The sequence below is a fragment of the Biomphalaria glabrata genome, chromosome 4, assembly GCF_947242115.1.
Source record: "Biomphalaria glabrata chromosome 4, xgBioGlab47.1, whole genome shotgun sequence".
NCBI lineage: Eukaryota > Metazoa > Mollusca > Gastropoda > Planorbidae > Biomphalaria > Biomphalaria glabrata.
The window spans coordinates 49,141,676-49,164,865 of NC_074714.1; the positions used below are offsets into that span (position 1 = coordinate 49,141,676).

Here is a 23,190-nt window from a genome sequence, read left to right on the forward strand (position 1 = left end):
TATAGTCTGGTTGGTTGGGTCGAGACTAGAATATTCAGAGTCATTGGTGATTCAGAGTCGGATGCACTTAAGGCGTTTAAATGTGTGGTCTTTGATCTGTTTCTATTTACCATGTATTGGCACTATTTTTTTTTTTATGAAGACAACCCACTGACCGAAAACATTAATATAAATATGAAGTGCAAGCAACGCTCAAGTATAATTACTCTTCATAGTAATATCAGTCTATAGTCTATACACTTTATAAGTTTAATTTGTTCCACATCTTGTCTGCAGAAGTGAATATATATATATATATATATATATATATATATATATATATATATATATATATATATATATATATATATATATATATATAATGTGTGTGTGTGTGTGATTGTGGTTGTATATATATGTATGTATTTTCTTTGTTGATCTGTCTTACATTTAGTTAAATGGAAACTTGAAGGCTTTCTTCCCTCCAAGTTAGTTGCGGGATTAACAACTAAAACCTTTGGTCTGTGAATTCCAAAGAAGCTTTATAGGCCTCCTACAATTTCCAGTAAAGTAAGATTCCCAGAAAATTGGAATATATTTGTTTTGCTTACAAACTCTGATCGCGTGTCGGCATCCACCAGTCTAGTGTGACAGTCTCTCATGTGTTACTTCGAAGGTGCTAAAGTAAGACTCAGTCCAGGATTCTGGTTGGTCAATCTATTTGTCTAGGGCTTCGTGAAGCCCTGGCATTTGTGGAATGATTTGAGACGTTGGTCTTTTCCTTTCTCAAGTTTTCTCATTCTATTGATTATTCCCATTTTGAACTTTCTTATTGTCTCCCCCCCCCTCCCCCTTTTGAGCTCATGGACGATGCCGTTATTCATAGCTTTGCTGTCTGCGTAGGGATTTAAACAGTTCTAGGTCTAGGGAACTTTTCGTGGAGATGTCTTTAGGTGCCAACATTGGCTTTCTTGCTACAACGTTCAGAGTGTCTTTCCCCCGGTATCTTTTCTCTTTATTTGTATACTCGAGGGCCGACGCCTAGCAACGGTGACAATAACATGACAATCTCCGGTATAGCATGGAGAATATGTCCACCGAAATAACCTGAAACTGCTATTGGTGTGGATGACGTCGTAGGCTGGACTGATCGATCTCAATATGCACTTATTTCCCTACATTCTCTTCCCACAAGCCACCTCAGTTTTTTTTTCTTCCTCCCCTCTTCTGAAGTGTTGACTTAGCACAGAAAGAGGTCAGTAAACAGCGGGATATCTATAGTTGAAGATGTCTTTTTGCTAGTGATGAAACTAGTTTTGAAAGGAAAGTTCTAGCTGCGTTTCCATAACATTTAACTCGTGCAAGTTGTAGACTACTTTAAAAAAACAAAAAACTTACATGTTAATTTTTATTAGCACAGGAGACATGCATTGCCCACCCCCATTTCCGCCATGTCTTCTTGTTTTTCGCGAGACCCTAAAGATCTAACTACTTATCTTTCACCTTTGTCAAGTACGGTGTTGATGAAATTGTAAACCTTAAGCATTGCAACGGAATACTAGATATGTAGTCGATTAATCGCATTCGCTCTTTATTTTTTAGTAACGAAATCTCTTGTCATAAAGAAAAATTAACTTTTTTTTTTTCACAAATAAATACCTACGACATTGACCTTACGCATTTGCATAATCACCGAAGCGTAGACGCTGACCACAACGTGATTATCGCATGCAGAGAATCCGCGCTTCTTGAGCAAAGGGACGCTAATCTCTTCACCGGATTAAGCTACCAAACGTGCTTCATAATCCTACACATTTTTGTTTTCTATTTGGATAGGTCTTTTCTTCTACTTCGTAGTAATCTATACAGATCTAAATCTAAAGTAATAATTTATTTTTGTTTTATCTGGTCCTAGATCTATATATAGTGACTAATGGTCTAGATATCTAAAATTAATAATAGTACGCTGCTCTCATAGATCTAATCTAGTTACATAATAGTATTAATAGTAATAATAGTTATATTAAAGTTATAAAAAATATAGACTTATTATTAGAATCTATGACTTATAATTTTTACTTATACTGAAGTTATAGTTATAGTAGTCTCAGTATAATGAGTATACTAGTATAGCTAGATTATATAGTATCTATTCTATTCTAGGTCTACTTACTCCTATAATTATTTTATAATAATATAATACTTAGTATTTAATTATATATTAAGTTTGTAATAACTTTAATAAGCCTAAGGCGGCTAAGGTAGTCAGATAGATCTAGGACTAGACTAGACTCTATCTAGTAATATGTTATGAAAATTTAACTTGTAAAAGTAATATTAATAATATTGTCATAAAATATCTTATCAAGGCTCATCCATGCCATGGCCATGAGTATGATCTACGTCTACAGACTAATTTAGATCCACTAAATTCAGCCAGCTTTAATTATTAATGAATTGTAACATGTTTTTATCTACAATCACTCATTAAAAATAACTTGTAAAAATACAAATTAAAATTAAACAGTTTTATTTCATAAGCACATGAGTCATGATAAATATAATACTATATATATACATAAACCTTTCCTAGGCAAATATGCTCTAGTTCTAACTCTAATAAACTCTTAATCTAATCATTAATCATAATGTATTGTCATTGTGTTCTTTTAGTAATTTTTGTCCATCTAGCAGTTAGCACAAGTTAAAGACTGGCCTGATCTAGTAGAGTATCTCTGTAGAGTAGTGTAGGGTATCATTGGGTCTCTCAATTTCCCTAAAAGTGATTTTTTTTTTACATCTCTGACACTTAGTCAAAATAGTTTTTGAGATTTATATATTATTTATATGGGTGTCAGGTAGACAAACGTAGACACACAGATGTTTGTGATACATTTATAAACGAGGCTAATAAGAGACAAGTTTTCATTCACACTGAAATTTTGGTTGCATTAAAATGTCTAAACACATTGTTTTCCTATTATTAATCCTTCTCTATAATTTATTCTATTTTTGTTTCTTCTTCTGTTCAAGTAGAAGTGTGAGGAGGTGATTTGGGCATAAAGCATGGATGCTTCGGGGTCTGGCCATGGGGTGTCACCCTATGGCCTCTCTGTGGAAGAGCTTGGACACCTCATGGAACACCGTGGTCAAGAGGGTCTGGAACTGCTCAACTCTCGGTATGGAGGTGTGTTTGAAATGTGCAGGAAACTGAAGACTGATCCAGTACAAGGTAAGAAATTCTTTATGTAACCTGCCAACATCAAATTAATTAAACATCTAGGTCAATCTAGGTGTATGAATTATTTAAAAGCGCTAAGGGCCAATTTTTTTTTTACAAAGCTTATATCAACTTACTGTCTGTATGCTAAAATGTTTTTACACATTATTTCTCACAATCTCAGATTAGGATGAAATTTTTGCAAAATTATTTCTTTTACCTGAAATCATAAAAATCAATTTAAAAAATTAGTTAATAAAGTATTGGTAATTAATTATTTTGTTTATCTTGAACAAGGGAAAGAAATAATACTTGTATCATACTGGTATGTGGTACAAGTTGAATTAGTCCCCTTGAGTCCTTAGTGAACATTTTTTTCATGCAAATGATCAAGTAAACATGTACTCAATCATACACATATAATTACATGTATGACTGGTCCAAACCAATGGACCTCATTCACCAACCGTAAACAAACAACATTTAGCCACATGGTGCGCTATCTCTTTTATATAATTTACGATCTCATGTTTAATTCATGATGATTGTCACGTGACAGTTTTTTTCGTTGTTTTATCAATAAGATCACGTGACTAAATGTTGTTTTGTTTACGATTGGTGAATGAGGTCCATTGATACAATTACACTTAATATAAGCTTTGATTTTTTTTTAAAGTATATTTTATTATTGTTTTTGTTAGTAAAGATATATATACCAATACATACATTATATACATCATCTTATAATTTGACTCTATGCTGAGTAGCTGAAATTAATGTCTCCTGTAACAACAATGTGAAGTTTGCTTTGCATCTATTCTAGGACTCCAGCTGTCATCAGTTGTTTATCTTTTGCATAATGGAGCACCATGATTATCTGAAGTTTTTCTAGATTATACATTTTAACTTATGTAAATCAGCCTTTCAACATCTTTGCTAATCCTATTGTGATCCCCATGTAACTTTTTCAATCAAGTTAAGTTTAGACAATGTATAGCTTTACTACTGAAGTTGATGACATTCTTTATTTGATGTTCTTTTTTGAAAATAGTAGCACAAACACCAATTCAATATTTCAATATCCTTGTTATGGGAACATTAGATCAAGTTCAGATTCTTCAAAAGATGTTCATGTCCATTGCAAAAACTTCCTGAAGTGGTGTCATTGTAATTCAAAGCAATTGACATAAACAATCCTTACTGTGTCATCCTTTGAAAAAAAATGTATAATACAGTTCTAAATACAAATGATTATATATGTTGGAATTCTTTGGAAATGCATCCTATTGTGGTTTGCTCTGTGGCAACTCTGGAGAAGCTGCTTGTTTAGTTTGGCACCATTATTGTTTAGCACTTGTTTTCAAACTTGCCTTTATTCAAACGCCACTTCCTTGTAACTATCAATGTTTCTGTCATCTGAATATACATCCCAATTTACTAAGATCTACAATCGTACCCTTACTATATAAGTGCCTTTAAGTGTTTGTGTGTTTAACATGTTGTACATTTTGTTTTTGCAGGTCTAGATGAATCTGATCTGGAACTAAGAAAGAAAATTTATGGTTCTAATGTAATTCCCCCAAAACCTCCAAAGACATTTCTGCAGTTAGTTTGGGAGGCATTACAAGATGTTACTCTCATTATTCTTATTGTTGCTGCCATCATCTCATTAGGATTATCATTTTACAAAGCTCCAAAGGAGGATCAAAGTAAGAAGACAGTTTTATTTTTTTTATTTTTTTTTAATGCATTTTTAAAAAATATTTTAGATACTGAATGCAAAGATTTTTGACAAAAATGCTTGACATTAGAGAGAGAGAGAGAAGAGAGAGAGAAATAAAAAAAAAAAGCCACTTTTAGCTACTCTTTGCTACACAGCTTGGGAAATTAGAAAATGAATAGGGAAGAATAATACTTTCTAAAATGGCATTTGCAGCAAAAAAAAAGAAAATAATAATGATTAAGCTTTCAATGAAGGTCTAAAAAAAAAAAAAAGACTTAACCATTTACAAAAGCATGGTAATTAGGTCAAATACGGAAAAGCACATTAACATCTAGACTGTTGAGATGAACAGTACTGGGTATGAGAGAGGAAATCCAAGAAACCTCAAGATTCTAAAACGATATAAGGCAAACTAACAATTTAAACCAAAAAAAAAGGAGGGGGGGGGGGGAGCAGAGTCTACCCAACAGAATGAAAGTACTCTCACTTGTCTTTTATATAGATTTGTGGTCCCTTCAAAATACTTGCTGTAGTATTATATATTTGTAGACAGACAAGCAATAAGTTAGTAAAGGAAGTGATATGAATATAGTTTGCAAATGCATATACTAGGATGGAATGTAGTGAGAGGCAGAAACTGTTAACCTTGCAGTTTTAAGCTATAAACTGTGAATAAAATAAGAAGCTGAGATGAACTTTAGTGTTAAATAAATTAATTTATTCATCAGGCGTTTCACCATTATAAAACACACACAAAAAACAACACATCTATAAGCGATATAAAATGCACATTTTGCCAATGTTCATAAAATAGGACATGCATGAATATGTTTTGTTTCTTTATTTTCATTTTTGTTTGTGTAAGCTGATGACAGTAAGTATGGATCTCATTTTTAGTTTGTTTGCTTCAGGAAGTTTTTTTCTTTAAAAAAGAGAGCCATAGTAGACGTAAGGTGAACAAAATAGTGCAAGAAATGATTTGATTTAGTTTCTCTTATCTAATATGGTTATTGAAAACACTAATCTATTTTTTTTACATTTTTTTTTTATCTTAAAGAAAAGAAATTTCAGTTCAATTTTTGTTTTTAATTAAATTTTAGAACTTTTGTTTGGAATGGAGAATAAATGTACTGCTTAGTTATTACAAATACATTACATACATAGTAAATAGTAAACCCCAGGCTTTGTGACCTTACATTGAACTGATTCATTTTCATGTAACTAAGATTTGAAAGTTATTGATATTGAGAGCTCTATAATTTAGATATTTAGACTATGTATGACCCTGAGATGTGCTTAAAAAAAGATTTAGTGATGTCGTAAAGTTCTTTCATCTGAAAATGGCATTTGTTTAATGAGATCATTTTTGTTTAAATCTTCACATTTCTGAAACATTTCAAAACAAGTTCAATTAAAACATTTTTATGTCAAGAAAATGTTTAAAGAAAATGATTTTAATGTTATCTTAATAATTTTGTTTTAAACTTGTATTTTATTCATTTATTTACCAATGATACAAAATGTGTGAAATCTCACACATTAATTTGGCTACATTTTTTTCCAGCTGAAAATTTCATTCGTTTTCTGATCCCAAATTCAACATTTCTCTCTCCCCCATTTTTTTTTGTTTCTTTCCACTTTTATTTTTAAATTCTAACTCTAAAACTGAAATTTCCAATGCAGTGATTTTAAAACTTAAAAACACAACTTTGCACTTTCTATATTTTATCAATCAGTTTTCTGACTCAATATTAAAATAGCAAATGGAGAAAAGAAGTGTGTCTTTTCCTTCTAGTTTTATCAGGAAATAAGAGAAAGCAGGCATCACCTTATTTGAGTTTTGTAAAGAAAGCTCAGAAAAATGTACTACATGTATCATAATCGGAAAGAAGCATTCAAGAATAAGTTCAACAAGCACATATCTTCATTAAGCACACTAAAGGTCATTGTTCACCTTAAAATAAGCTTCCTAAGGCTGTTGGCAATGTGCAACAAGAAAGTTTTAAACTAATGTACAAAGCCTTACACCTTATAGAACACATGCACTGCCTGATAATACTCATTTAAGCCAGATCTGTCAAATGAGCAAATGATGCTTTTTTTTTTTTTTTTTTTTTTTTTTAAGGATTAAATACCAATGCTTATTAGTATTTATTTGGCTGTTATTTGCTGCATTTATTGCATTGAATAAACAACAACATTGAAATACACATTATTTGACTAACTGCAATGTTTGATTTAAAAAAAAAAGATGCCCTTTTGGCTTCTTATGTCCAACTAGTCATATTTTCCTCCTGTGAAGCTTTCATGTTATTAGCAGACCCTGACAATCATTTTATCTTCTATTCTTAGTGCATATCAGTTTGGTCTCTTAATATAAAAAGGGGTATTAGGTATATCAATTGTTTCCCAAGGTTTCTAAAAACAATACAAAATTAAATTAATTTGTTAACCCACTAGGTGAAATGTTGCTGCTCTTATAAATAAGAATTAAAAAAAAATATCCTAACCATATGCTTGTAATTCCCTTCTTTTTTTTTTCTTTTGATAAACTACAACGCATTTTTTACTTTCTCCCTACCAAGCCATCCAGTTTTTGTTTTCAATGACTAACCCCTTTGTCATTTGGAACTGCCAATGATCATGAAGTTTGTGTTGAAATTACTTTAAGAGATTTTTTTGTTTGTTTGTTTGTGCTAAAAAATTTTTTTTTATATTGAAGTTTGATATTGATGTTTCAAATTTTGTTTATATAAATGTTTAAAGGATTGTCAATAGACAGGAACAATTAGTTACTGTAAAAATGTTATTGGAAGTTAAAAAAAAAAATTAGTTGAATATACTGTTTACTTTTGAAATATAAGTAAGATTCTAAGACTGTCCATTTTAAGAATAGTATTAATGTTGATTTTTATCATTATTATCCATAATCTACATGATTAAATATGAATTTAAAGATAAATTGAAATCAGGCAATGGGTCTCATGCAAGCCAAGTTTTGAAATAAATTTAATTACTTACAAATTATCATTTGGGTCCATTTGTTTTTGCAGAGATGTTGGTTTGGCAAAGCTGGTTTATGAGATATTCTCGTGGTGTGGAACACATTCATTTCTAAACTTATGAATGTTCCTAGCCATCATAATGTTAGCTCCATGTATCCCACTTCACTCACTATAAAAAATAAAACACTATTATTCTAATTGCCACAAGGGTTCTTCTTCTTCTTTTTCCCCCAAAAATAATTTCTTAGGACAATATTATGTTAGTATTAGACAGAGAGCAATAAATATTAATAAGCATATAGACAGTTCCTAAGCATCTTGCAATTTAGTTGAAAATAAGTTTATGTATGTTTTGACATTTCCAGCGGGCATCAGAGAAGAAGACACTTATGAATCATCTGGTTCAGACTTTGAAGAGGCTGCTGGCTGGATTGATGGTCTGGCTATTTTGGTTGCTGTCGTTGTTGTTGTGCTTGTGACTGCTTTCAATGACTGGAGCAAAGAGAAACAGTTCCGTGGTCTACAGAGTCGCATTGAGCATGAGCACAAATTTGCCACCATTCGCAAAGGTGTGGTTGAACAGATTCCCGTGGGAGCATTGGTGGTTGGAGATATATGTCAAGTTAAATATGGTAAGTTATTGTGAAAATTAGGTTAAATGTATGATAAAATCTGGAATTTCATGCTGTAGTGTTTCTAGATTGAGATGTAATGAAACCACATCTAGCACAACACTAGTCTGCCCGCAGATATATAAATATCCTGGTCTAGAATTCACTTCTTGAAGAGCTAGGAAAGAACAGAATTTGCAGGAATATTAATTTTTAGCACCCTTGGACTTTTTTCCTTGTTTTTTTTTTTTTTTGCTAACTACAAGGTTAAGTTCTGCTTGAAAAATCTATTTCTTTCTCTGATGGTTAGGTCATATAAACTTCCATCCTTGTTATTAGCAACAAATCTTGTCTGTTATCTAGATACATGGCAGTTATTTTGTGCTTTAAAAATCAATGAATATAGTTATTAATAAGAGTATCATTTTATTAATGAAAGTATCATTGGCTTATTTATTGGTTGAAATCATTGCAACAATTAGATGCTCATATACATATATATATGCTTATAAAATAACAAAAAACAACCCACCTCTGTTATGTAATTATGATCTTAATTCTAAGAAAATTATGTTGGAAATAATTCTTTTATTAATACATCTGAATCTTTTTTTTTTCTTTTTTTTTCATGAAGTCCTGTGTTGTACTTTATTTTAAATATTTTATTCCTATTCTGATTATATTATTCAAAATGTTACAATTATACACTCACAGGTGATCTGTTACCTGCTGATGGTATAATTATTCAGAGCAATGACCTGAAAGTGGACGAGAGTTCATTGACTGGCGAGTCTGACCATGTGAAGAAGGGAGAAAATAAAGACCCTATGTTGCTTTCAGGTAGCGTATACATAACAGGTCATCTAACAGAGATGTCATATGTCTTGTTTTCTTCGTGAATTATTTACTCTATTTGAAGTTCACTTTTGGATTTTTCATTTCCATCAAGCAATATACCATATTGGTAAATATATAATAGGAAATATCTAGTGACCACCATCAATTAAAAATATTTAGAAGTATCTGCAGTGCTAATTGTATAAAATAGTATTTTTGTTATGCCCCTTATTGTAATTATTCTAAACTTGATCAGGGATGGACCCGTAGCATTCACATTTACATTAGCCTGAATCTTGACTGACAGCCTTGTGTCTGTTTCTTACTGTCTGACAAGGCAAAGGGGAAACACTACAATGTTTCACCATTGTTAAGTAAACTAATTAACTTTTATTATAGAAAGCCACATGTTCTTTCACTATATATGTTGACCCTAACTGTTCAGGTACACATGTGATGGAGGGCAGTGGTAAGATGCTGGTGACAGCAGTAGGGCCCAACTCACAGACAGGTATCATCTTTGCCCTGCTGAATGAGAGTGAAGAAGGCAAGGATAAGAAGAAGAAAAATGAGAAAAAGAAAGATGCTGACAAAGAAGCTGGTAAAATCATTTTCTATTCTTCCTCTTCTGTCTTCATTGTCATCCCCCACTGTGTTTGAGAGCGAAACAGTACACATCATTATTTCAGTGAACATAGTACATAATATTTATACTTTAATCTATTTCCCTGATCCCCCAAAGTTTTTCAAATGATACAATTCAATAGGCTTTATAATCATTTGATTTTAAACCTGAGGGCAATAGCCCACTTGTCATCTTCATCCTGATCTATATATTTTTGTCTTACAAAGCATGCTGTCCTGCTTGAACAGAATGTACAATGTATGGGGGCGGGTGATTAGGTCATGCTCTGTAGTCTTTTGTTTGCATGACTATATTGAAAGAAAGAAAACTATAATGGTCCATATATGTCTTGTTTTTGAAGTGTATGCAGTGAAGGCAGGCAATCTATTTAGCATATAATGCCCTAATTATAAGGAGGCATGACAGTGCTTATATTATTTGAACATTTCAGGGTCCAGTTGTTTTCATCTGGCCAATTATTTTACTTTTTATACCTTAAAAAACTGTCTGGTATTAGTGAATCCAAAAGCTAAAACAAAACATGCCCTCATATATCAACTCTAATTTTGATCCTTGGAGAAATTTACTTCCAGCGAAGGCATGGGTAACTATGTCTGGAACTAATGCAGCGTTATTTATTTAAAAGCTTGAGATAAATTATATCTTCCTACTGTGTCTGAACTTTGAACTCCACTCTACGTCCAATGGCGCATGACAGAAACACCAGATCACAATATATTTACATCACTCTAGTTTAGTGCCAAATGAAAGCTATAATCATTTATATTGACATTTTGTCTCACCATTCATGTCCAGACATTCGTTTAGTAGCCGTTAAAGGTAAACTTATTCTCTTAAACAGTACTCTTTTTTTTTTTTCTTTCTTTCTTTCTTTTTTTTTTTTTTTTTTTTTGATAGTTATTTTTCCTCCTGCTTGTTTCAACAATTGAAAGTTGCTTCTTATAAACCTAAACATTTAAGATTCCTTATTCATAGACTGTCTATCCTTTTAGTTCTAATTATTTTAACAACAAAATAATTTTCCATCCTTAATTTTATTTATTTTTTTTTTCAACCTTTCAAAATTGCCATAGACATCCCCTTCCCAATTCCTTCTCCGTTGTTCTTTTCCTTTGGTTTAGAGTCGATGTACAGCGTATTTGTCCTTGACTTATTGTTGTGTGTTTCATGTACTTGAACTGAACCTTTTCTCTTTGACATATCACCTACTTCTACAGCATACATTTTATTATCATGTGTACATCCAGGTGTGTTAAGTGTCCAGCTTGTTCTTGTATCTTGAGATCACTGAGCAAACACACAGCCAGTTCCAGCCTTCCCTTGTACCTTTGTTTATTATAACTTAGTTTAGTCTCTTCTCATCCATGTTGTCTGCATAGCAAACAATTTTTGCCAATTTTGTTATCAGAGTTTACACATTTTATTTATTCCCTATGTAACAAAAAAAAGGAGGAGTTTGTTAGGTAATTTCCCTGGTGATATCAGCCGGTATTAGTTTATTACAGACAAATTTTGTATTTGATAGTTTCTGTCTGCACAAAACTGTTTCCACTAGCGAATTGTGGCACTGTGAAGGCACAGAAAGATAGTTTAGATAGACCAAACTCAAGTCTTAATTGTTATATATTTTCATTAGCTTTTGATGTCATGGATATATGTATAACTTTACTAGACATTCCTAGTATGCCGTTTCTTCCTTCCAATGGTACAAGAGGGGCTAAATATTTTCTGATTTGAAGGCTAGCATTTGAATGCTAACATGAATCTGCAAAGGTGTTGGTTTTTTAAAGCTTACTAGCTCATTTTCAAGCTATTTATTTTGTGAAGAATAACTTTAACAAAAAGAAGAAGAGATTGTAGCATGAGCTGATTAAAGTGAAATATTTAAATAAGTCTCAACAAAACAAAAATCCCATATCTTGAAGTTTTCCGCACCAAAAATTGTACTGAAGGAAAAACTTGGCATTTATTTTCCATCGTATTTGGCAATTATAAGTGTATTAGTGGCCCCCAAGTGGAACTATAAACACAGGTGTTTAGTGAATTAGGCCTACAAGAGGCCTTGGCTTGTACTAATCTCCTGAATCTTATGTTTGTGTGTGCCATCTTCTCTTAACTCTCTCAACTTTCAGGAGTGGACAGGAAGGACCTGGAGCAGAAGAAACCATGTAAGTGTCTCAACATATTTTTGCTTCATCTTAATCATTGCATAGTCATAGTAACAACATACAACAAATAGATGAACTTTTGTGTGTGTTTATGCATCAAGCCTATTTGCATATCTTGGCTATTTTAGTTTTGGTTTGAATTGAATTGAAAATGAAAAGAATGCAATAAATGAATAAAACCAAAGTAATGAACACATAAATATGTACTAACAATTGATTTTTTTATTTTTTTTGTACTATATTCTTGACTAGTTGAGAAAAAAAAACACAATGTAATTCCATTCTACTAAAGAACTATAAGAAAGTGTTAGGTGCTGTGGGAAGAGTCTCCAGCATGCCCCTTGTCATGCAAAAAAAAAAGCTGCTTTTGTTTTGTTTGAAACCAGTTTATGAAATGTTCCTTGTTTTATGTTGTGTTCTTTTTCTTTGTTTGGTTAGTTGGAAACTTCCTTTCTGTGTGACATGAAAGAATTGATGCCAACTTTCTTTACCACAAGTCAATCATTGCATGTATCTAGGTAGTGGCTTTTTTTTTTAACCTCTCTGATGTTTTTCCATCTATTACCAACATTCTTCTGTAAGTCAATTTTGGAGTCATTCTTGAAGAAGAAGAAAAAAAAAAAAGCTCGGTAAATGATACACAACCTCTTTGATTGGTGTTAATATTGGCTTCCTTCATTTGAAAAGTTTTTAGAAATTCTGAATAGATTCTGCAAGTCTTTTGTACCAATGTTATTACTAGTAAGTGACTCAATTTTTTTTTATAAATAACTTTAGAGAAACATTGTTTTAAGATAGACTTTTTCTTTCCTTAGCTAATAAATGACCTGTAAACTGAATGATTATTTGACATTAGGTTTTAGTCCTTGCATATTGGCAGTGTGTGTGTGTGAATGTTTCAGCTTCTCTGGCATTTGCTTCAATGTTTGGTCTCTCTTACTTTGAAACATAGATTGCATTGTGTTCAGGCTATGGACTAGTGTATCCAACACAATCATTGATTCCTCCTTATTTTTGTGGCAGGCAATGTTTGGCTTTCCTCATCTTCTTCTCTTCCAAACACTGAGAGCAAACATTTGTGTGATTCAAAGGATATTCTATATCATTCTGATCAATGGGAAAGACAAAAGGGGTTGGCAGTTGTAAAGCTAAGCGAGGAAGTTTCCATAATACTTTGTGTGTATTTCCCTTCCGTCTGGCCTTTCATAGTTCCCTACAACGCTCTTTATTTTCTCTGCTTTGGTGTCTGTGTTTCATGACATCTACTATTGTTGTTGCATGCTGAGTTAACATGTTTTTTTGACTGGGACCAATTCAGACAGGGCAACAGATAGAAGTAGTGAGACTTAGTCTGTGTCTTTTATTTTTCTTATCACTCAAAGCTTCATCATTTTGCAGTAATTTGTTGCAAGGGAGTCAGTAGTAAAGGTTTTATGGATTATTGTTTTATTTTTACTAAAATATTACTTCAGTGTTCATTTTTTGTTTTAATGTTCATTTTATTGAAACAGCATTTTTTTTTTTTTTTTTTTTTTTTTTAAATTAACATAATTGTTTTCATTTTTTGATTTTCAATTGTTTTTCTTTCTGGTTACAGAGTTTTTGTTTTGTTTTGTTTCAACTGTTGTATTGTTGTTCCTCTCTAAAATATTTTTTTTTTTTTGGTTTCTTTTTTAATCTAACAAAAAACAACTTTTCAGAAGACATTTGTGTTCCAAACAGTGTATTGACTGGGTTGCTTGTCCTAAGTGTCACATGCATTTCGGCTCCTCCTTACTTCTGAGTTCAAATGTTCTCATGGATAAACTTTATGTTGCCATCACTCATTTAGTTGTTGCACCTTTTCTTTTTTTTCCTTGTCATTTTTTTTTTTTTTTAGATAATTATTTTTTAGAAGAATGATAGACAATTTGTGTTATGAGCTGGTGATTTAACAAGTGCTAATTAACCCCATACCCTCCTTTTTTGAAACGAATCCTTAGTATTTTTTTTAAGCACTAGTTTAGTTAATTATTCATGTTATGTTGCTTTTAGAGGCTTTAAATGTTTTTACTTGTTATTTGTTGTATTCCTGTTAACAATTGTCAGGCCATTTTTTTATTTAAAAAAAAAAAAAAAAAAAGAAAAAAACATTTAACATCAAACCATTTATCATAATTTCAATAATTAGTAATGATACTACTTTTTTTATTTTTTAAATCCCTTATTGCAGATATTTTGTGTAGTGTTTTCATGTTATGCAAATTTTAACATTTCATATTTCCTTGGACTAAATCTAATTGCACTCATTGCTGCTAAAAATGTTTCTCCGCTTGCAATGTTAGACTTGACTGATCTATGGTCAATATACAGGGCTTCCAGCCTTAGTTTAGCTACATACATTCTCTTGTCACACATTTTCTGAGTCAGGAACACCAGTTGTTGGCCTGAGACATTGACTGTGTGTTTTTAGAATATAATAATATCATGTTAGTGTTTCTTCATACTATGTTAGCCCACCAATTCTTTACACACCGCATCAGTTTTAAAATATAGTGAATTAATCTTTCCAACACCACCAGCTTTGCAGTGACTTATCTAAATTATCAGGATAAACCTTGTTTTCATTCTTTTTTAAATGAACTAAAAAAAATATATATATTTATCAGCAGTAAGTTCTGTTTTATTGTCCATGGATTAAACTTTTTAAAAAATTCAATGATTAGGTCTAGATAATAGCACCTCTAGAATCTGTTATTAATTAGCATAGGGCCAAATAAAAAACTTTTATTAACCTTTGATCGCATCAACACTACTTTCAAAGAGGGTGAGTTAAAGCTTTGTCTATTTCAAAAGTTACATTGAATGCTGGAAGCTCTGGCCACAGATAAGTTGAGATAACTCAAGAAAGTTTAACTTAAGCTCAGTTGAAACTAACATGTTTTTCTAAATCTTGTAAAGACGCCTTCTTGTCTAACTTTGTCCCATGAGCATACCTTTCATGTCTTTATTCTGTGCCGCAATGATTTGATGTCACTGATTTTTGTCTCTATGATTAAAGGAGATATCATTCTCTAGCACTACTACAAGATGAACAATTTATAGACAATATTTGAACATCAGCTTTATCTTGTAGTTGTGCTTGTAAGTAAAGACAATGTGAACATCTTTCATGTAGGACGTGAGTTGAGCATTAACAAAATTTGATGTTTTTGTTAATGCTCACAACTTTTGTCACCCTTTATAAGCTAACACTAACAGCGCTGTCTAGATTATTTATAAATCATTGTTTAAACAATAACAGTAAAGTCATAAACTCATTATTATAAGCTTTACCCATGAAAAATGAAAACTGATTTGATCAATGTTGTTATAAAATACACTTTTTAAAAAGTGTTTAAAAAGAAAAATCTGGAAAGAATATTTTATAATTTAGAATCAACTCAATATAATGTAACTAAGAAGCATCTCAATGTTGTATAATAACACCATGCACTGTGCCATTTGAATGATGCAGATGCTCAATAGTAAAAAGTTAATTGAAATACTTTTAGCTCTTTGGAGGCTTAATTTATCAAAAAGTATTTTGCGAATAAAAAAAAATTGTTAGAGTAATATTTATTTATTTATTGTTAGAAAAAGACCCTTTCCTCTCTCTCTCTCTCTCATAAATGATGGTAATCACCACCATCAGGTTTTAAATATGTACACAGAGCCTTTTTTTCTAAACAAATCTGAAGTCTTCAGATAAAGACTATATATATAACCCATTGAACATAAAGTGATTGGAATATTTGCTAGGCTATATCCCTAAATCTCTGTTCATGGACCTTGGTCTCTATTTGTTTCTCTTGTGCTTGCAAACATAAATTTGCATGCTATCTACAAGCATCTGCATCATTTTTCTTTGCAATCAAATTAACATTATTAATGTCTATATTACAGCTGTTCAAAAAAAAACAACAACAAAGAAGCAACAGCCTTTTCTTTTGAGCTTTGTTAAGCAGAAATTCTTGTTTGTTTGTTTTGGATTAATGAAATAGTAGGAGAGTCATAACTTTTGACTGTTTTATTCATTATAGAAAAACAGCTACACCCCACACAAAAAAAAAAGTGCTTGATGAAGCTCATGCTTATTTCAAACGCTGCATCTAGATTTTAACATTGTGAAGAGCGATAAATTTGGGGGGGGGGGGGGGGGGATATTATATACGAATTTTATTTTTTGGGTTAAATATTAGAATTGAAAATAGCTGACATCATTCTGAATTGAGTGCAAGGTTTGAAATAATCTGTTAAAGAATAGGTTGTCATTTTTTTTTCAATGCATTTCTTTTGAGTTGTTTTTGTTTTTCTTTGCTTGAATTACTTGCCCATATCTGACAGTGTTTCCCTAGGCAAGTAATCATAGTTTTGAGTTGTTTTTTTTTTTTTTTTAGTTTAGTTGTGAATTTTTTACTTTTCCTTGTTTGTGATTTTTTTGTTTTCAATTTTTTTTTCTTAGTGATCCCCTCTAACGAGAGTGAAGCGAAAACCGGTAGGTGAATGCTTTTGTAACTGTGGTTGTAGTTTGATGTTAATGTCTGTGTCATGTTCTGTAGTTGACTTCTTTAACAATTATAAAATAGAAGTAATATTGGATTTCACTGTGAATTTACTTTGTAATAAATTAATTTCAAATATACATGATACAGCGGAGTTCTAAAAAAAAAATTATTATTGGTTCAAACAAGAGGACATCTTCCAAAAAAAAATACTTGCAGGCTAAAAAAAAAGTCCATTACTAAAGAACAACCATTTTCCCCATTTAAAACTTTGTAGTTAGAAATAGGCAATTGTATTTTTTTGAAGACTATAAGGTTTATAATTATTCTTAAGATTCATTTTCACTTAAACAAGTTTTTTTTTTTTTTCTTTCTTTTTCTAATTGAATTTGGTTGTTAATTTTATAACTGTCCAAACTGATTCCTTATGGAAGAACAGTACAAACAAATTCTTTAACTAAGGAAAGTTTGGACACAAATTAAAAAATATTTTTACTTTTTTTCTTTAACCAAATGTATCAGTGATGAGAATTAGATTCTACACTTTCCTGTGGTTAATATTTGTACTGTTTATTATTGTGATTCTTTGCCCACACATTGTTATGTAATGTTTGTGTGTTAATGAACTGCACACATAACAGGCTAATGTAGTACACAACCCCTACTGTTTTATTCTGGATTCATTCTGTTGTTGTGTTCACTCATGTGGCAGTATATTTGATATCCGATTCAAATATAGGTGTGACTATATCTCTGTTTGCTTTTTTTTTTTTTTTTTTAACCACCCCCATCAGTAGTTACCACTTAGATACTTCACCTTTAACCACATTTTTTATAAGAGCAAATCTTGCTGTTTAGCAAGGGAGGAGCTGGAAAGCACATTTAAAAGTATTAAACCCTGACTATTTGAAAATCTAATGGTCATCTATCTTGTAAACTAGAACCATGGACTTGAAACTGTTGTGGCATGTTTAATGTTTAGTGTTGCGTGAGCAAGATAACTGTAATATACATCTGATTGCTTAAGAATTGGGGGGGGGGGGGGGGATAAATCTACATACATTTTTTTTATGTGGACATTTTCTATTTTCAAGTGAGGTATGTTCCATTAAAATTTTGTTTTTAAGTAATGACACCGGAAGATGTTATTAGAAAATCATAGTCAAACAGCTTTGATCTAATACATCAAAATTGATTCACCAATTCATGATTGGTATAAAAGCATTTCTAAAATCACTTTGGTGACCAGTTTCCATTATAATAAAAAAAAAAAACAACATATTGTACTTACTATTGAATTTTAAAATGTCGCAGCCAGTACATGAGAGATTTACCCATGAAAACACTTAGCATAAATACTCTTTGTTGTTAAGGATTTGACTGGGGTTTAATTTATTGCTGGCACTATTGACTTATGAAAATTATTAGAAAATTCGTTGCTGTTACTGTGGACTAGTGTTAAAATGTCTTAGTTACAAGATGACTTTGTTCCAATTCATTGCTGGTAGCAATGCTGTAGCTACAAGCTCATTTAGTGCTGAACACATTTTTTTTTTAATTAGTGAAGAACTTGTAAATCCATTTGTGAAAAGAGTTTTTAAAAAAAATTGAGATTTACTGCTAACTTTGGACTGGTTCTTGTCATGTCATCGAGATATTTCTTCATTTGTTAATCTTTTTGTTTTGTTTTATTTAAAATGGTTGTTCTATGTTGTTGAAATGAGAAGACAAATGAATGAAAATACTCTTGCATGCTGCATTGTGAGTGCTCCATAAGCTGATTGGTATAGGAGTCTTTAAGTGCATCTTGACTGCCATCATATGTCAGTGTTTGATCTTGTCCTGTTGGTTTGATTAGCTTGTCAAAGCTAATGTTAACAAATATACAGTAATTGACAAAATGAAATTACATTTAAGGTGTGTCAATTGAATTAAATGTAACATTAGATAAGATTTTTAGTTCCATTGTTTGTTTTTTTTTATTTGTTCATCTCATCGTTTCACACAAAAACATGGCCTTCTTAGTGCCGTGTTACTTATTTTCAATTAAACCATGTTGGCCCTGTTCTACTATGTTACTCAAATTTCACTCTCTTCTTGTTAAACAGATATTGAAAATATTCAACTTAAAGTTCATGATGGCAATTCACATGGTGCCAGCAATGCCCATTCAGCTGACAACAACCAGGTAGGGATCTATCTTTTTTGTAGCCTGGTTTATTTTCATTTAGATTTTGTAAAAATGACTATCCTGCAGTCTAAATATTGTACATAATGCATATTCCTTCTTTGTTCTCAGGTTGGTACTAAAGGGGAATCAGACTCTGGGACTCCAGCTGACCCAGAACAAAAAGCTAAAAGTGGATCTAGAAAAGAAAAATCTGTTTTACAAACGAAATTGACACGTCTGGCTATACAAATTGGATATGCTGGTAGGTATTGGCATTGTACAGGGCGTAAATCACCTGAACTCTTCCCTAAACCCGTTTACTTTGTCAGTAGTATACAAATGTGTACTTTTAAAAATTAAATTTCAGGTACGGCCATAGCTGTGCTCACGGTTGTCATACTCATTGTGCAGTTTTGCATTAGAGAGTTTGTCGTGCGTGGCAAGACATGGACGTCCGATGATACAACCCGCAACATTGAGATGTTTGTCAAGTACTTTATCATAGGTGTCACAGTTCTTGTGGTTGCAGTTCCTGAAGGCTTACCCTTGGCTGTAACTCTGGCTTTAGCTTATTCAGTGAAGGTCTGAGTAATTTTGTTTTTGGTTTATTGTTACAATCTAGAAGAGGAAGTTAGATCAATAACAATTAGAAACATTTTAACATGAAAAAAATAATAATAAAATGGTTACTGATTCTTCTCCTCAGAAAATGATGCATGATAATAACCTTGTCAGACATTTAGATGCTTGTGAGACTATGGGCAATGCAACAGCTATTTGCTCAGATAAGACTGGTACACTCACTACAAACAGAATGACAGTTGTTCAGAGCTACATAGGACGTGAGTCTCATAATAAAAGTTGATGCTTTGAACGTGCTATCTCTCTTTTGTCTAGAATTGGGAATGTACTCAGATAGGCAGGGTTTATGTGCCTTATATTACCTATTTAATTGTGTGAAATTTAGAGGTTCTAAGAGTCCAGAAGGAGGCCCGGTGGCTGATCAGTAAAGCGCTTGGCTTCTGAACCGGGGGTCCTGGTTTCAAATCCTGGTGAAGACTGGGATTTTTAATTTTGAGATCCATAGGCGCCTCTGATTCCACCCAGCTCTAATGGGTACCTGACATTAGTTGGGTAAAAGTAAAGGCCGTTGCTTGTTGTGCTGTCCACATGACACCCTCGTTAACTGTAGGCCACAGAAACAGATGACCTTTACATCATCTGCCCTATAGACCACAAGCTCTGAAAGGGAGCTTTACAGTGTTTTTTTAGGAGTCGAGCATTGATTTTACAATGCTCTAAAGAAGCAAAAGGAAGTACAGTTTGAAATGTTCTTGGATAGAATTCCTATTTTACCAGTTAGTTTACCTTAAGCTTATCATAGACCTTGTAAAAATTGGAACATTCACTATGGTGCATTAGTTGTATGATTTAAGTTGTCACACGTTTTTTTTTCTCTAAAATATCTATTATTCAAATTCTCATACAATAGTTAAAAAAGAATTCACTTCATTTTTTTTTTTTCACGTTTAATTTTTTTCATCTGAACTGGCAACTTTTTGGTCATGGGAACCTCTAATGTATGCTTTCAACTTAAAAAAAATAAAATTAAGCAGTTTGTTTATTAAAGAATAATGAGACTACTGATTTTATGATCTCATAGGATGTAATATTTCAAAAGGTATATTTCTTTCTGCTTTAGAACATCATTACAAACAGACACCAGAGTTTGACAAACTCAATAGCAAAGTAGGACAACTCATTCTGGAATCCATAGCCATTAACAGTGGCTACACTTCCAAAATAGAGGTGAGTTTACTTTTTTTAAGATACAAAATACTTAGTTATTCCTGTATATTGTATCAGAATCCCTACAGTGATGTGCATAGACATATAGAGTTATTATAGGCAGATATAACAGGTAGAATTGTTGGAAGCACTTATCAAAAAAAAAAAAAGGTTCTTCTTGTAATTTGAAAAAATGTTTCTTAATTTTATAATTTGATTAGTAATATTTTAATGATGCTATTTTACTTTGCTATAATATGGATCTTTTATCACAATGCAAATGCAACAGATTTTTTTATTTTTTGAAAAAAATGGCAGCCTTTGAGGGTTCATGCCTCACAGGTTGAGAATTGTTTGACTGTGGGATGTAGATCTTGTTGTTATCAATGCCTAGAAACATGCCCAAGATTATAATTTGAATTTCCTATGTCAAGGATATGAATGCTTTGATTATAAAATAACCTGCTCTAAGATATTGACTTTTTATTTTGTGTCCAGCCCCCTGAACAAGAAGGAGAGCTTCCTAAACAACTTGGTAACAAAACAGAGTGTGCTCTTTTGGGATTCGTACAAAATATGCATCAAAGTTATGAGGCTGTAAGTCTTTTATTTGTACTAGTGTTCCCAAAGATTAATATGGACATTGGCTGGTATAAGTTTTATAGTAGGAGTTTTGGGGAAGGGTGGAGGTGGGCTTTCTACTTTATAAAATTCTCAGTCTGAAATATAAAAATATTTAGTTTTGAATCATAGTCACACACTTTATGATTTCAGCTAAACATAAACTACTTTAAAGTTGTTTTTTGTTTACCTTATTGTAAATCTGTTTTCATTATTAAAGTCTAGATCAGTGATTCCCAAAGTGGTCCATATAGACCCCCAGGGGTCTACGAAGACCTCCAAGGGGTCTACGAAAGTAAAAAAATAAATTGGGGGTCTATGAGATGTCCACGGGGGTCTACGGTAATAGATTTCATTAAAGCAGGTCGTAACTTAATTTTCACATTCTATTAATGTAATTATTTCAAACACTAATATATGATCTGTACCCGAGTTAATCCTTTCAATATTTATCCTGCTATTGAAACGAAACGTTGTTGTATTCAATTTCAATACTTATTTAAATAGCTTAATTTTGTCTACATGTAACTAATATTTAAAAAAAAAAAAAGAAATGTAGACTGTACAGCGTTAATTATTAAAATTGGGATTCATTCCTTCCTTGTCAAACACGCAGTTGCCTAAGTGACTCTTTTATGACGATATGACACCAATTACGCTGGAGGATCATCTGAGACAATGCCACCCTGACAAAAATTAAGATTTGAACAACTTTCAAACACTCAAAGTTCAGAATTGACCCACAAAATCTCTGTTAGACACAATTTAGAGAAGATTTTGGTTTGTGAGCGTCTTTCAAGATTTCTTTACTTATAGCAAAATACAGAAAAAAGCAAAGGTCAAACATTGTTATTACCTTTTTACAAAAACCTACATCTGTTACTATTAAAAGAATTTCTTTAAGCGACAATACAGTTTAAGGTCGCTTCGGTGGCATGAGTTATAAAATTAAAACCTTCTTATGTAAATCTTTGCAAAAGATATAAATACAGTTTGGTCAGACAAGGTGTAGCGCTGTGTGCTACAAACTTTCTAATGGTCACCATCTTATCTATGCCTGTGGTCCTTTCTGGGCATAGACCACCGCCCACCAACCAGCTTTCTCCAGGCATCTCGGTTCTAGGCGAGTCTCTCCAACTGTCTCCACGTCTTGCCCATCTGCTTGGCATCTGCTTCCAAATCGCGGTGCCATGGTAAAGCTCAAGCAGCCTTCCATTAGCTAAAGAACACCTGGGGATCTAGGGAAATAAGCACCACCACCAAGATTAGGCTCTTCAACACAATTGTTAAGCCGATACTACTTTATGGAGAAGAGACCTCGAAAACCACCATCACCACCATGAAACAATCCAGGTATTCATAAATAGCTGCCTGAGGAAGATTCTTATAATCCGCTGGCCAGACAAGTTCTCGAATGAGGAACTGTGGCAAAGAACAAAGCAGCAGCCCATTGAAGTAGATATCCTTCAGAGACGCTGGAGATGGATAGGTCACACCCTTTGCCAGCCTGCATCCAGCATAACATGGCAAGCCCTAGCCTGGAACCCACAAGGAAAGAAGAAGAGGGGACGGCCCAGGGATACATGGCGGTAATGGTCACCGTCTCCTTATATTTCCTTAAGGTTGACCGACGAGACCTGGTTTAGGCTCCAGTTACTCGCCTTCGCCCCTCTCCTGTTAATAAAAACAGTTCCGCAGATTTAATATTTGAGCCACACGTGAGAGATCAAGAAATACACGAGAAACTGCTCTTTCCGAAACCTTTTACAATGATACTTAAGGCATATTAATTAATTAATTAATTAATATTTAATGTTAGAAAGACTAATTCATAGAAAAACAGATTTGTATATAAAACATTATTTCCGTAGTTGTGTAGTTTTAAATTACTATTTCACT

At 32.4% G+C, this 23,190-nt stretch overlaps 1 protein-coding gene across 23 annotated transcripts in view; it reads left to right on the forward strand.

Moving 5' to 3' along the window:
* The window catches only part of LOC106051462 (plasma membrane calcium-transporting ATPase 2-like), a 121,794-nt gene that overhangs the window by 72,216 nt on the left and 26,388 nt on the right, over positions 1-23,190 (forward strand). For 10 of the 23 annotated variants that reach the window (XR_008777614.1, XM_056027169.1, XM_056027180.1 and 7 more), the window contains 15 exons: positions 3,016-3,211; positions 4,720-4,908; positions 8,293-8,559; positions 9,253-9,378; positions 9,821-9,976; positions 10,817-10,840; positions 12,154-12,189; positions 13,588-13,617; positions 16,673-16,705; positions 18,821-18,900; positions 19,012-19,144; positions 19,250-19,464; positions 19,589-19,724; positions 20,585-20,691; positions 21,169-21,267. Coding sequence is in view for 22 of the 23 variants with exons in the window: in XM_056027169.1 (XP_055883144.1) it covers positions 3,046-3,211; positions 4,720-4,908; positions 8,293-8,559; positions 9,253-9,378; positions 9,821-9,976; positions 10,817-10,840; positions 12,154-12,189; positions 13,588-13,617; positions 16,673-16,705; positions 18,821-18,900; positions 19,012-19,144; positions 19,250-19,464; positions 19,589-19,724; positions 20,585-20,691; positions 21,169-21,267 (1,797 nt within the window). In the remaining variant the exon portion in view is untranslated. Of the gene's footprint in view, positions 1-3,012; positions 3,212-4,719; positions 4,909-8,292; positions 8,560-9,252; positions 9,379-9,820; positions 9,977-10,816; positions 10,841-12,153; positions 12,190-13,587; positions 13,618-16,672; positions 16,706-18,820; positions 18,901-19,011; positions 19,145-19,249; positions 19,465-19,588; positions 19,725-20,584; positions 20,692-21,168; positions 21,268-23,190 lie in introns of all 23 variants that reach the window. The other 13 variants (XM_056027171.1, XM_056027176.1, XM_056027179.1 and 10 more) reach the window with 9 other exon arrangements.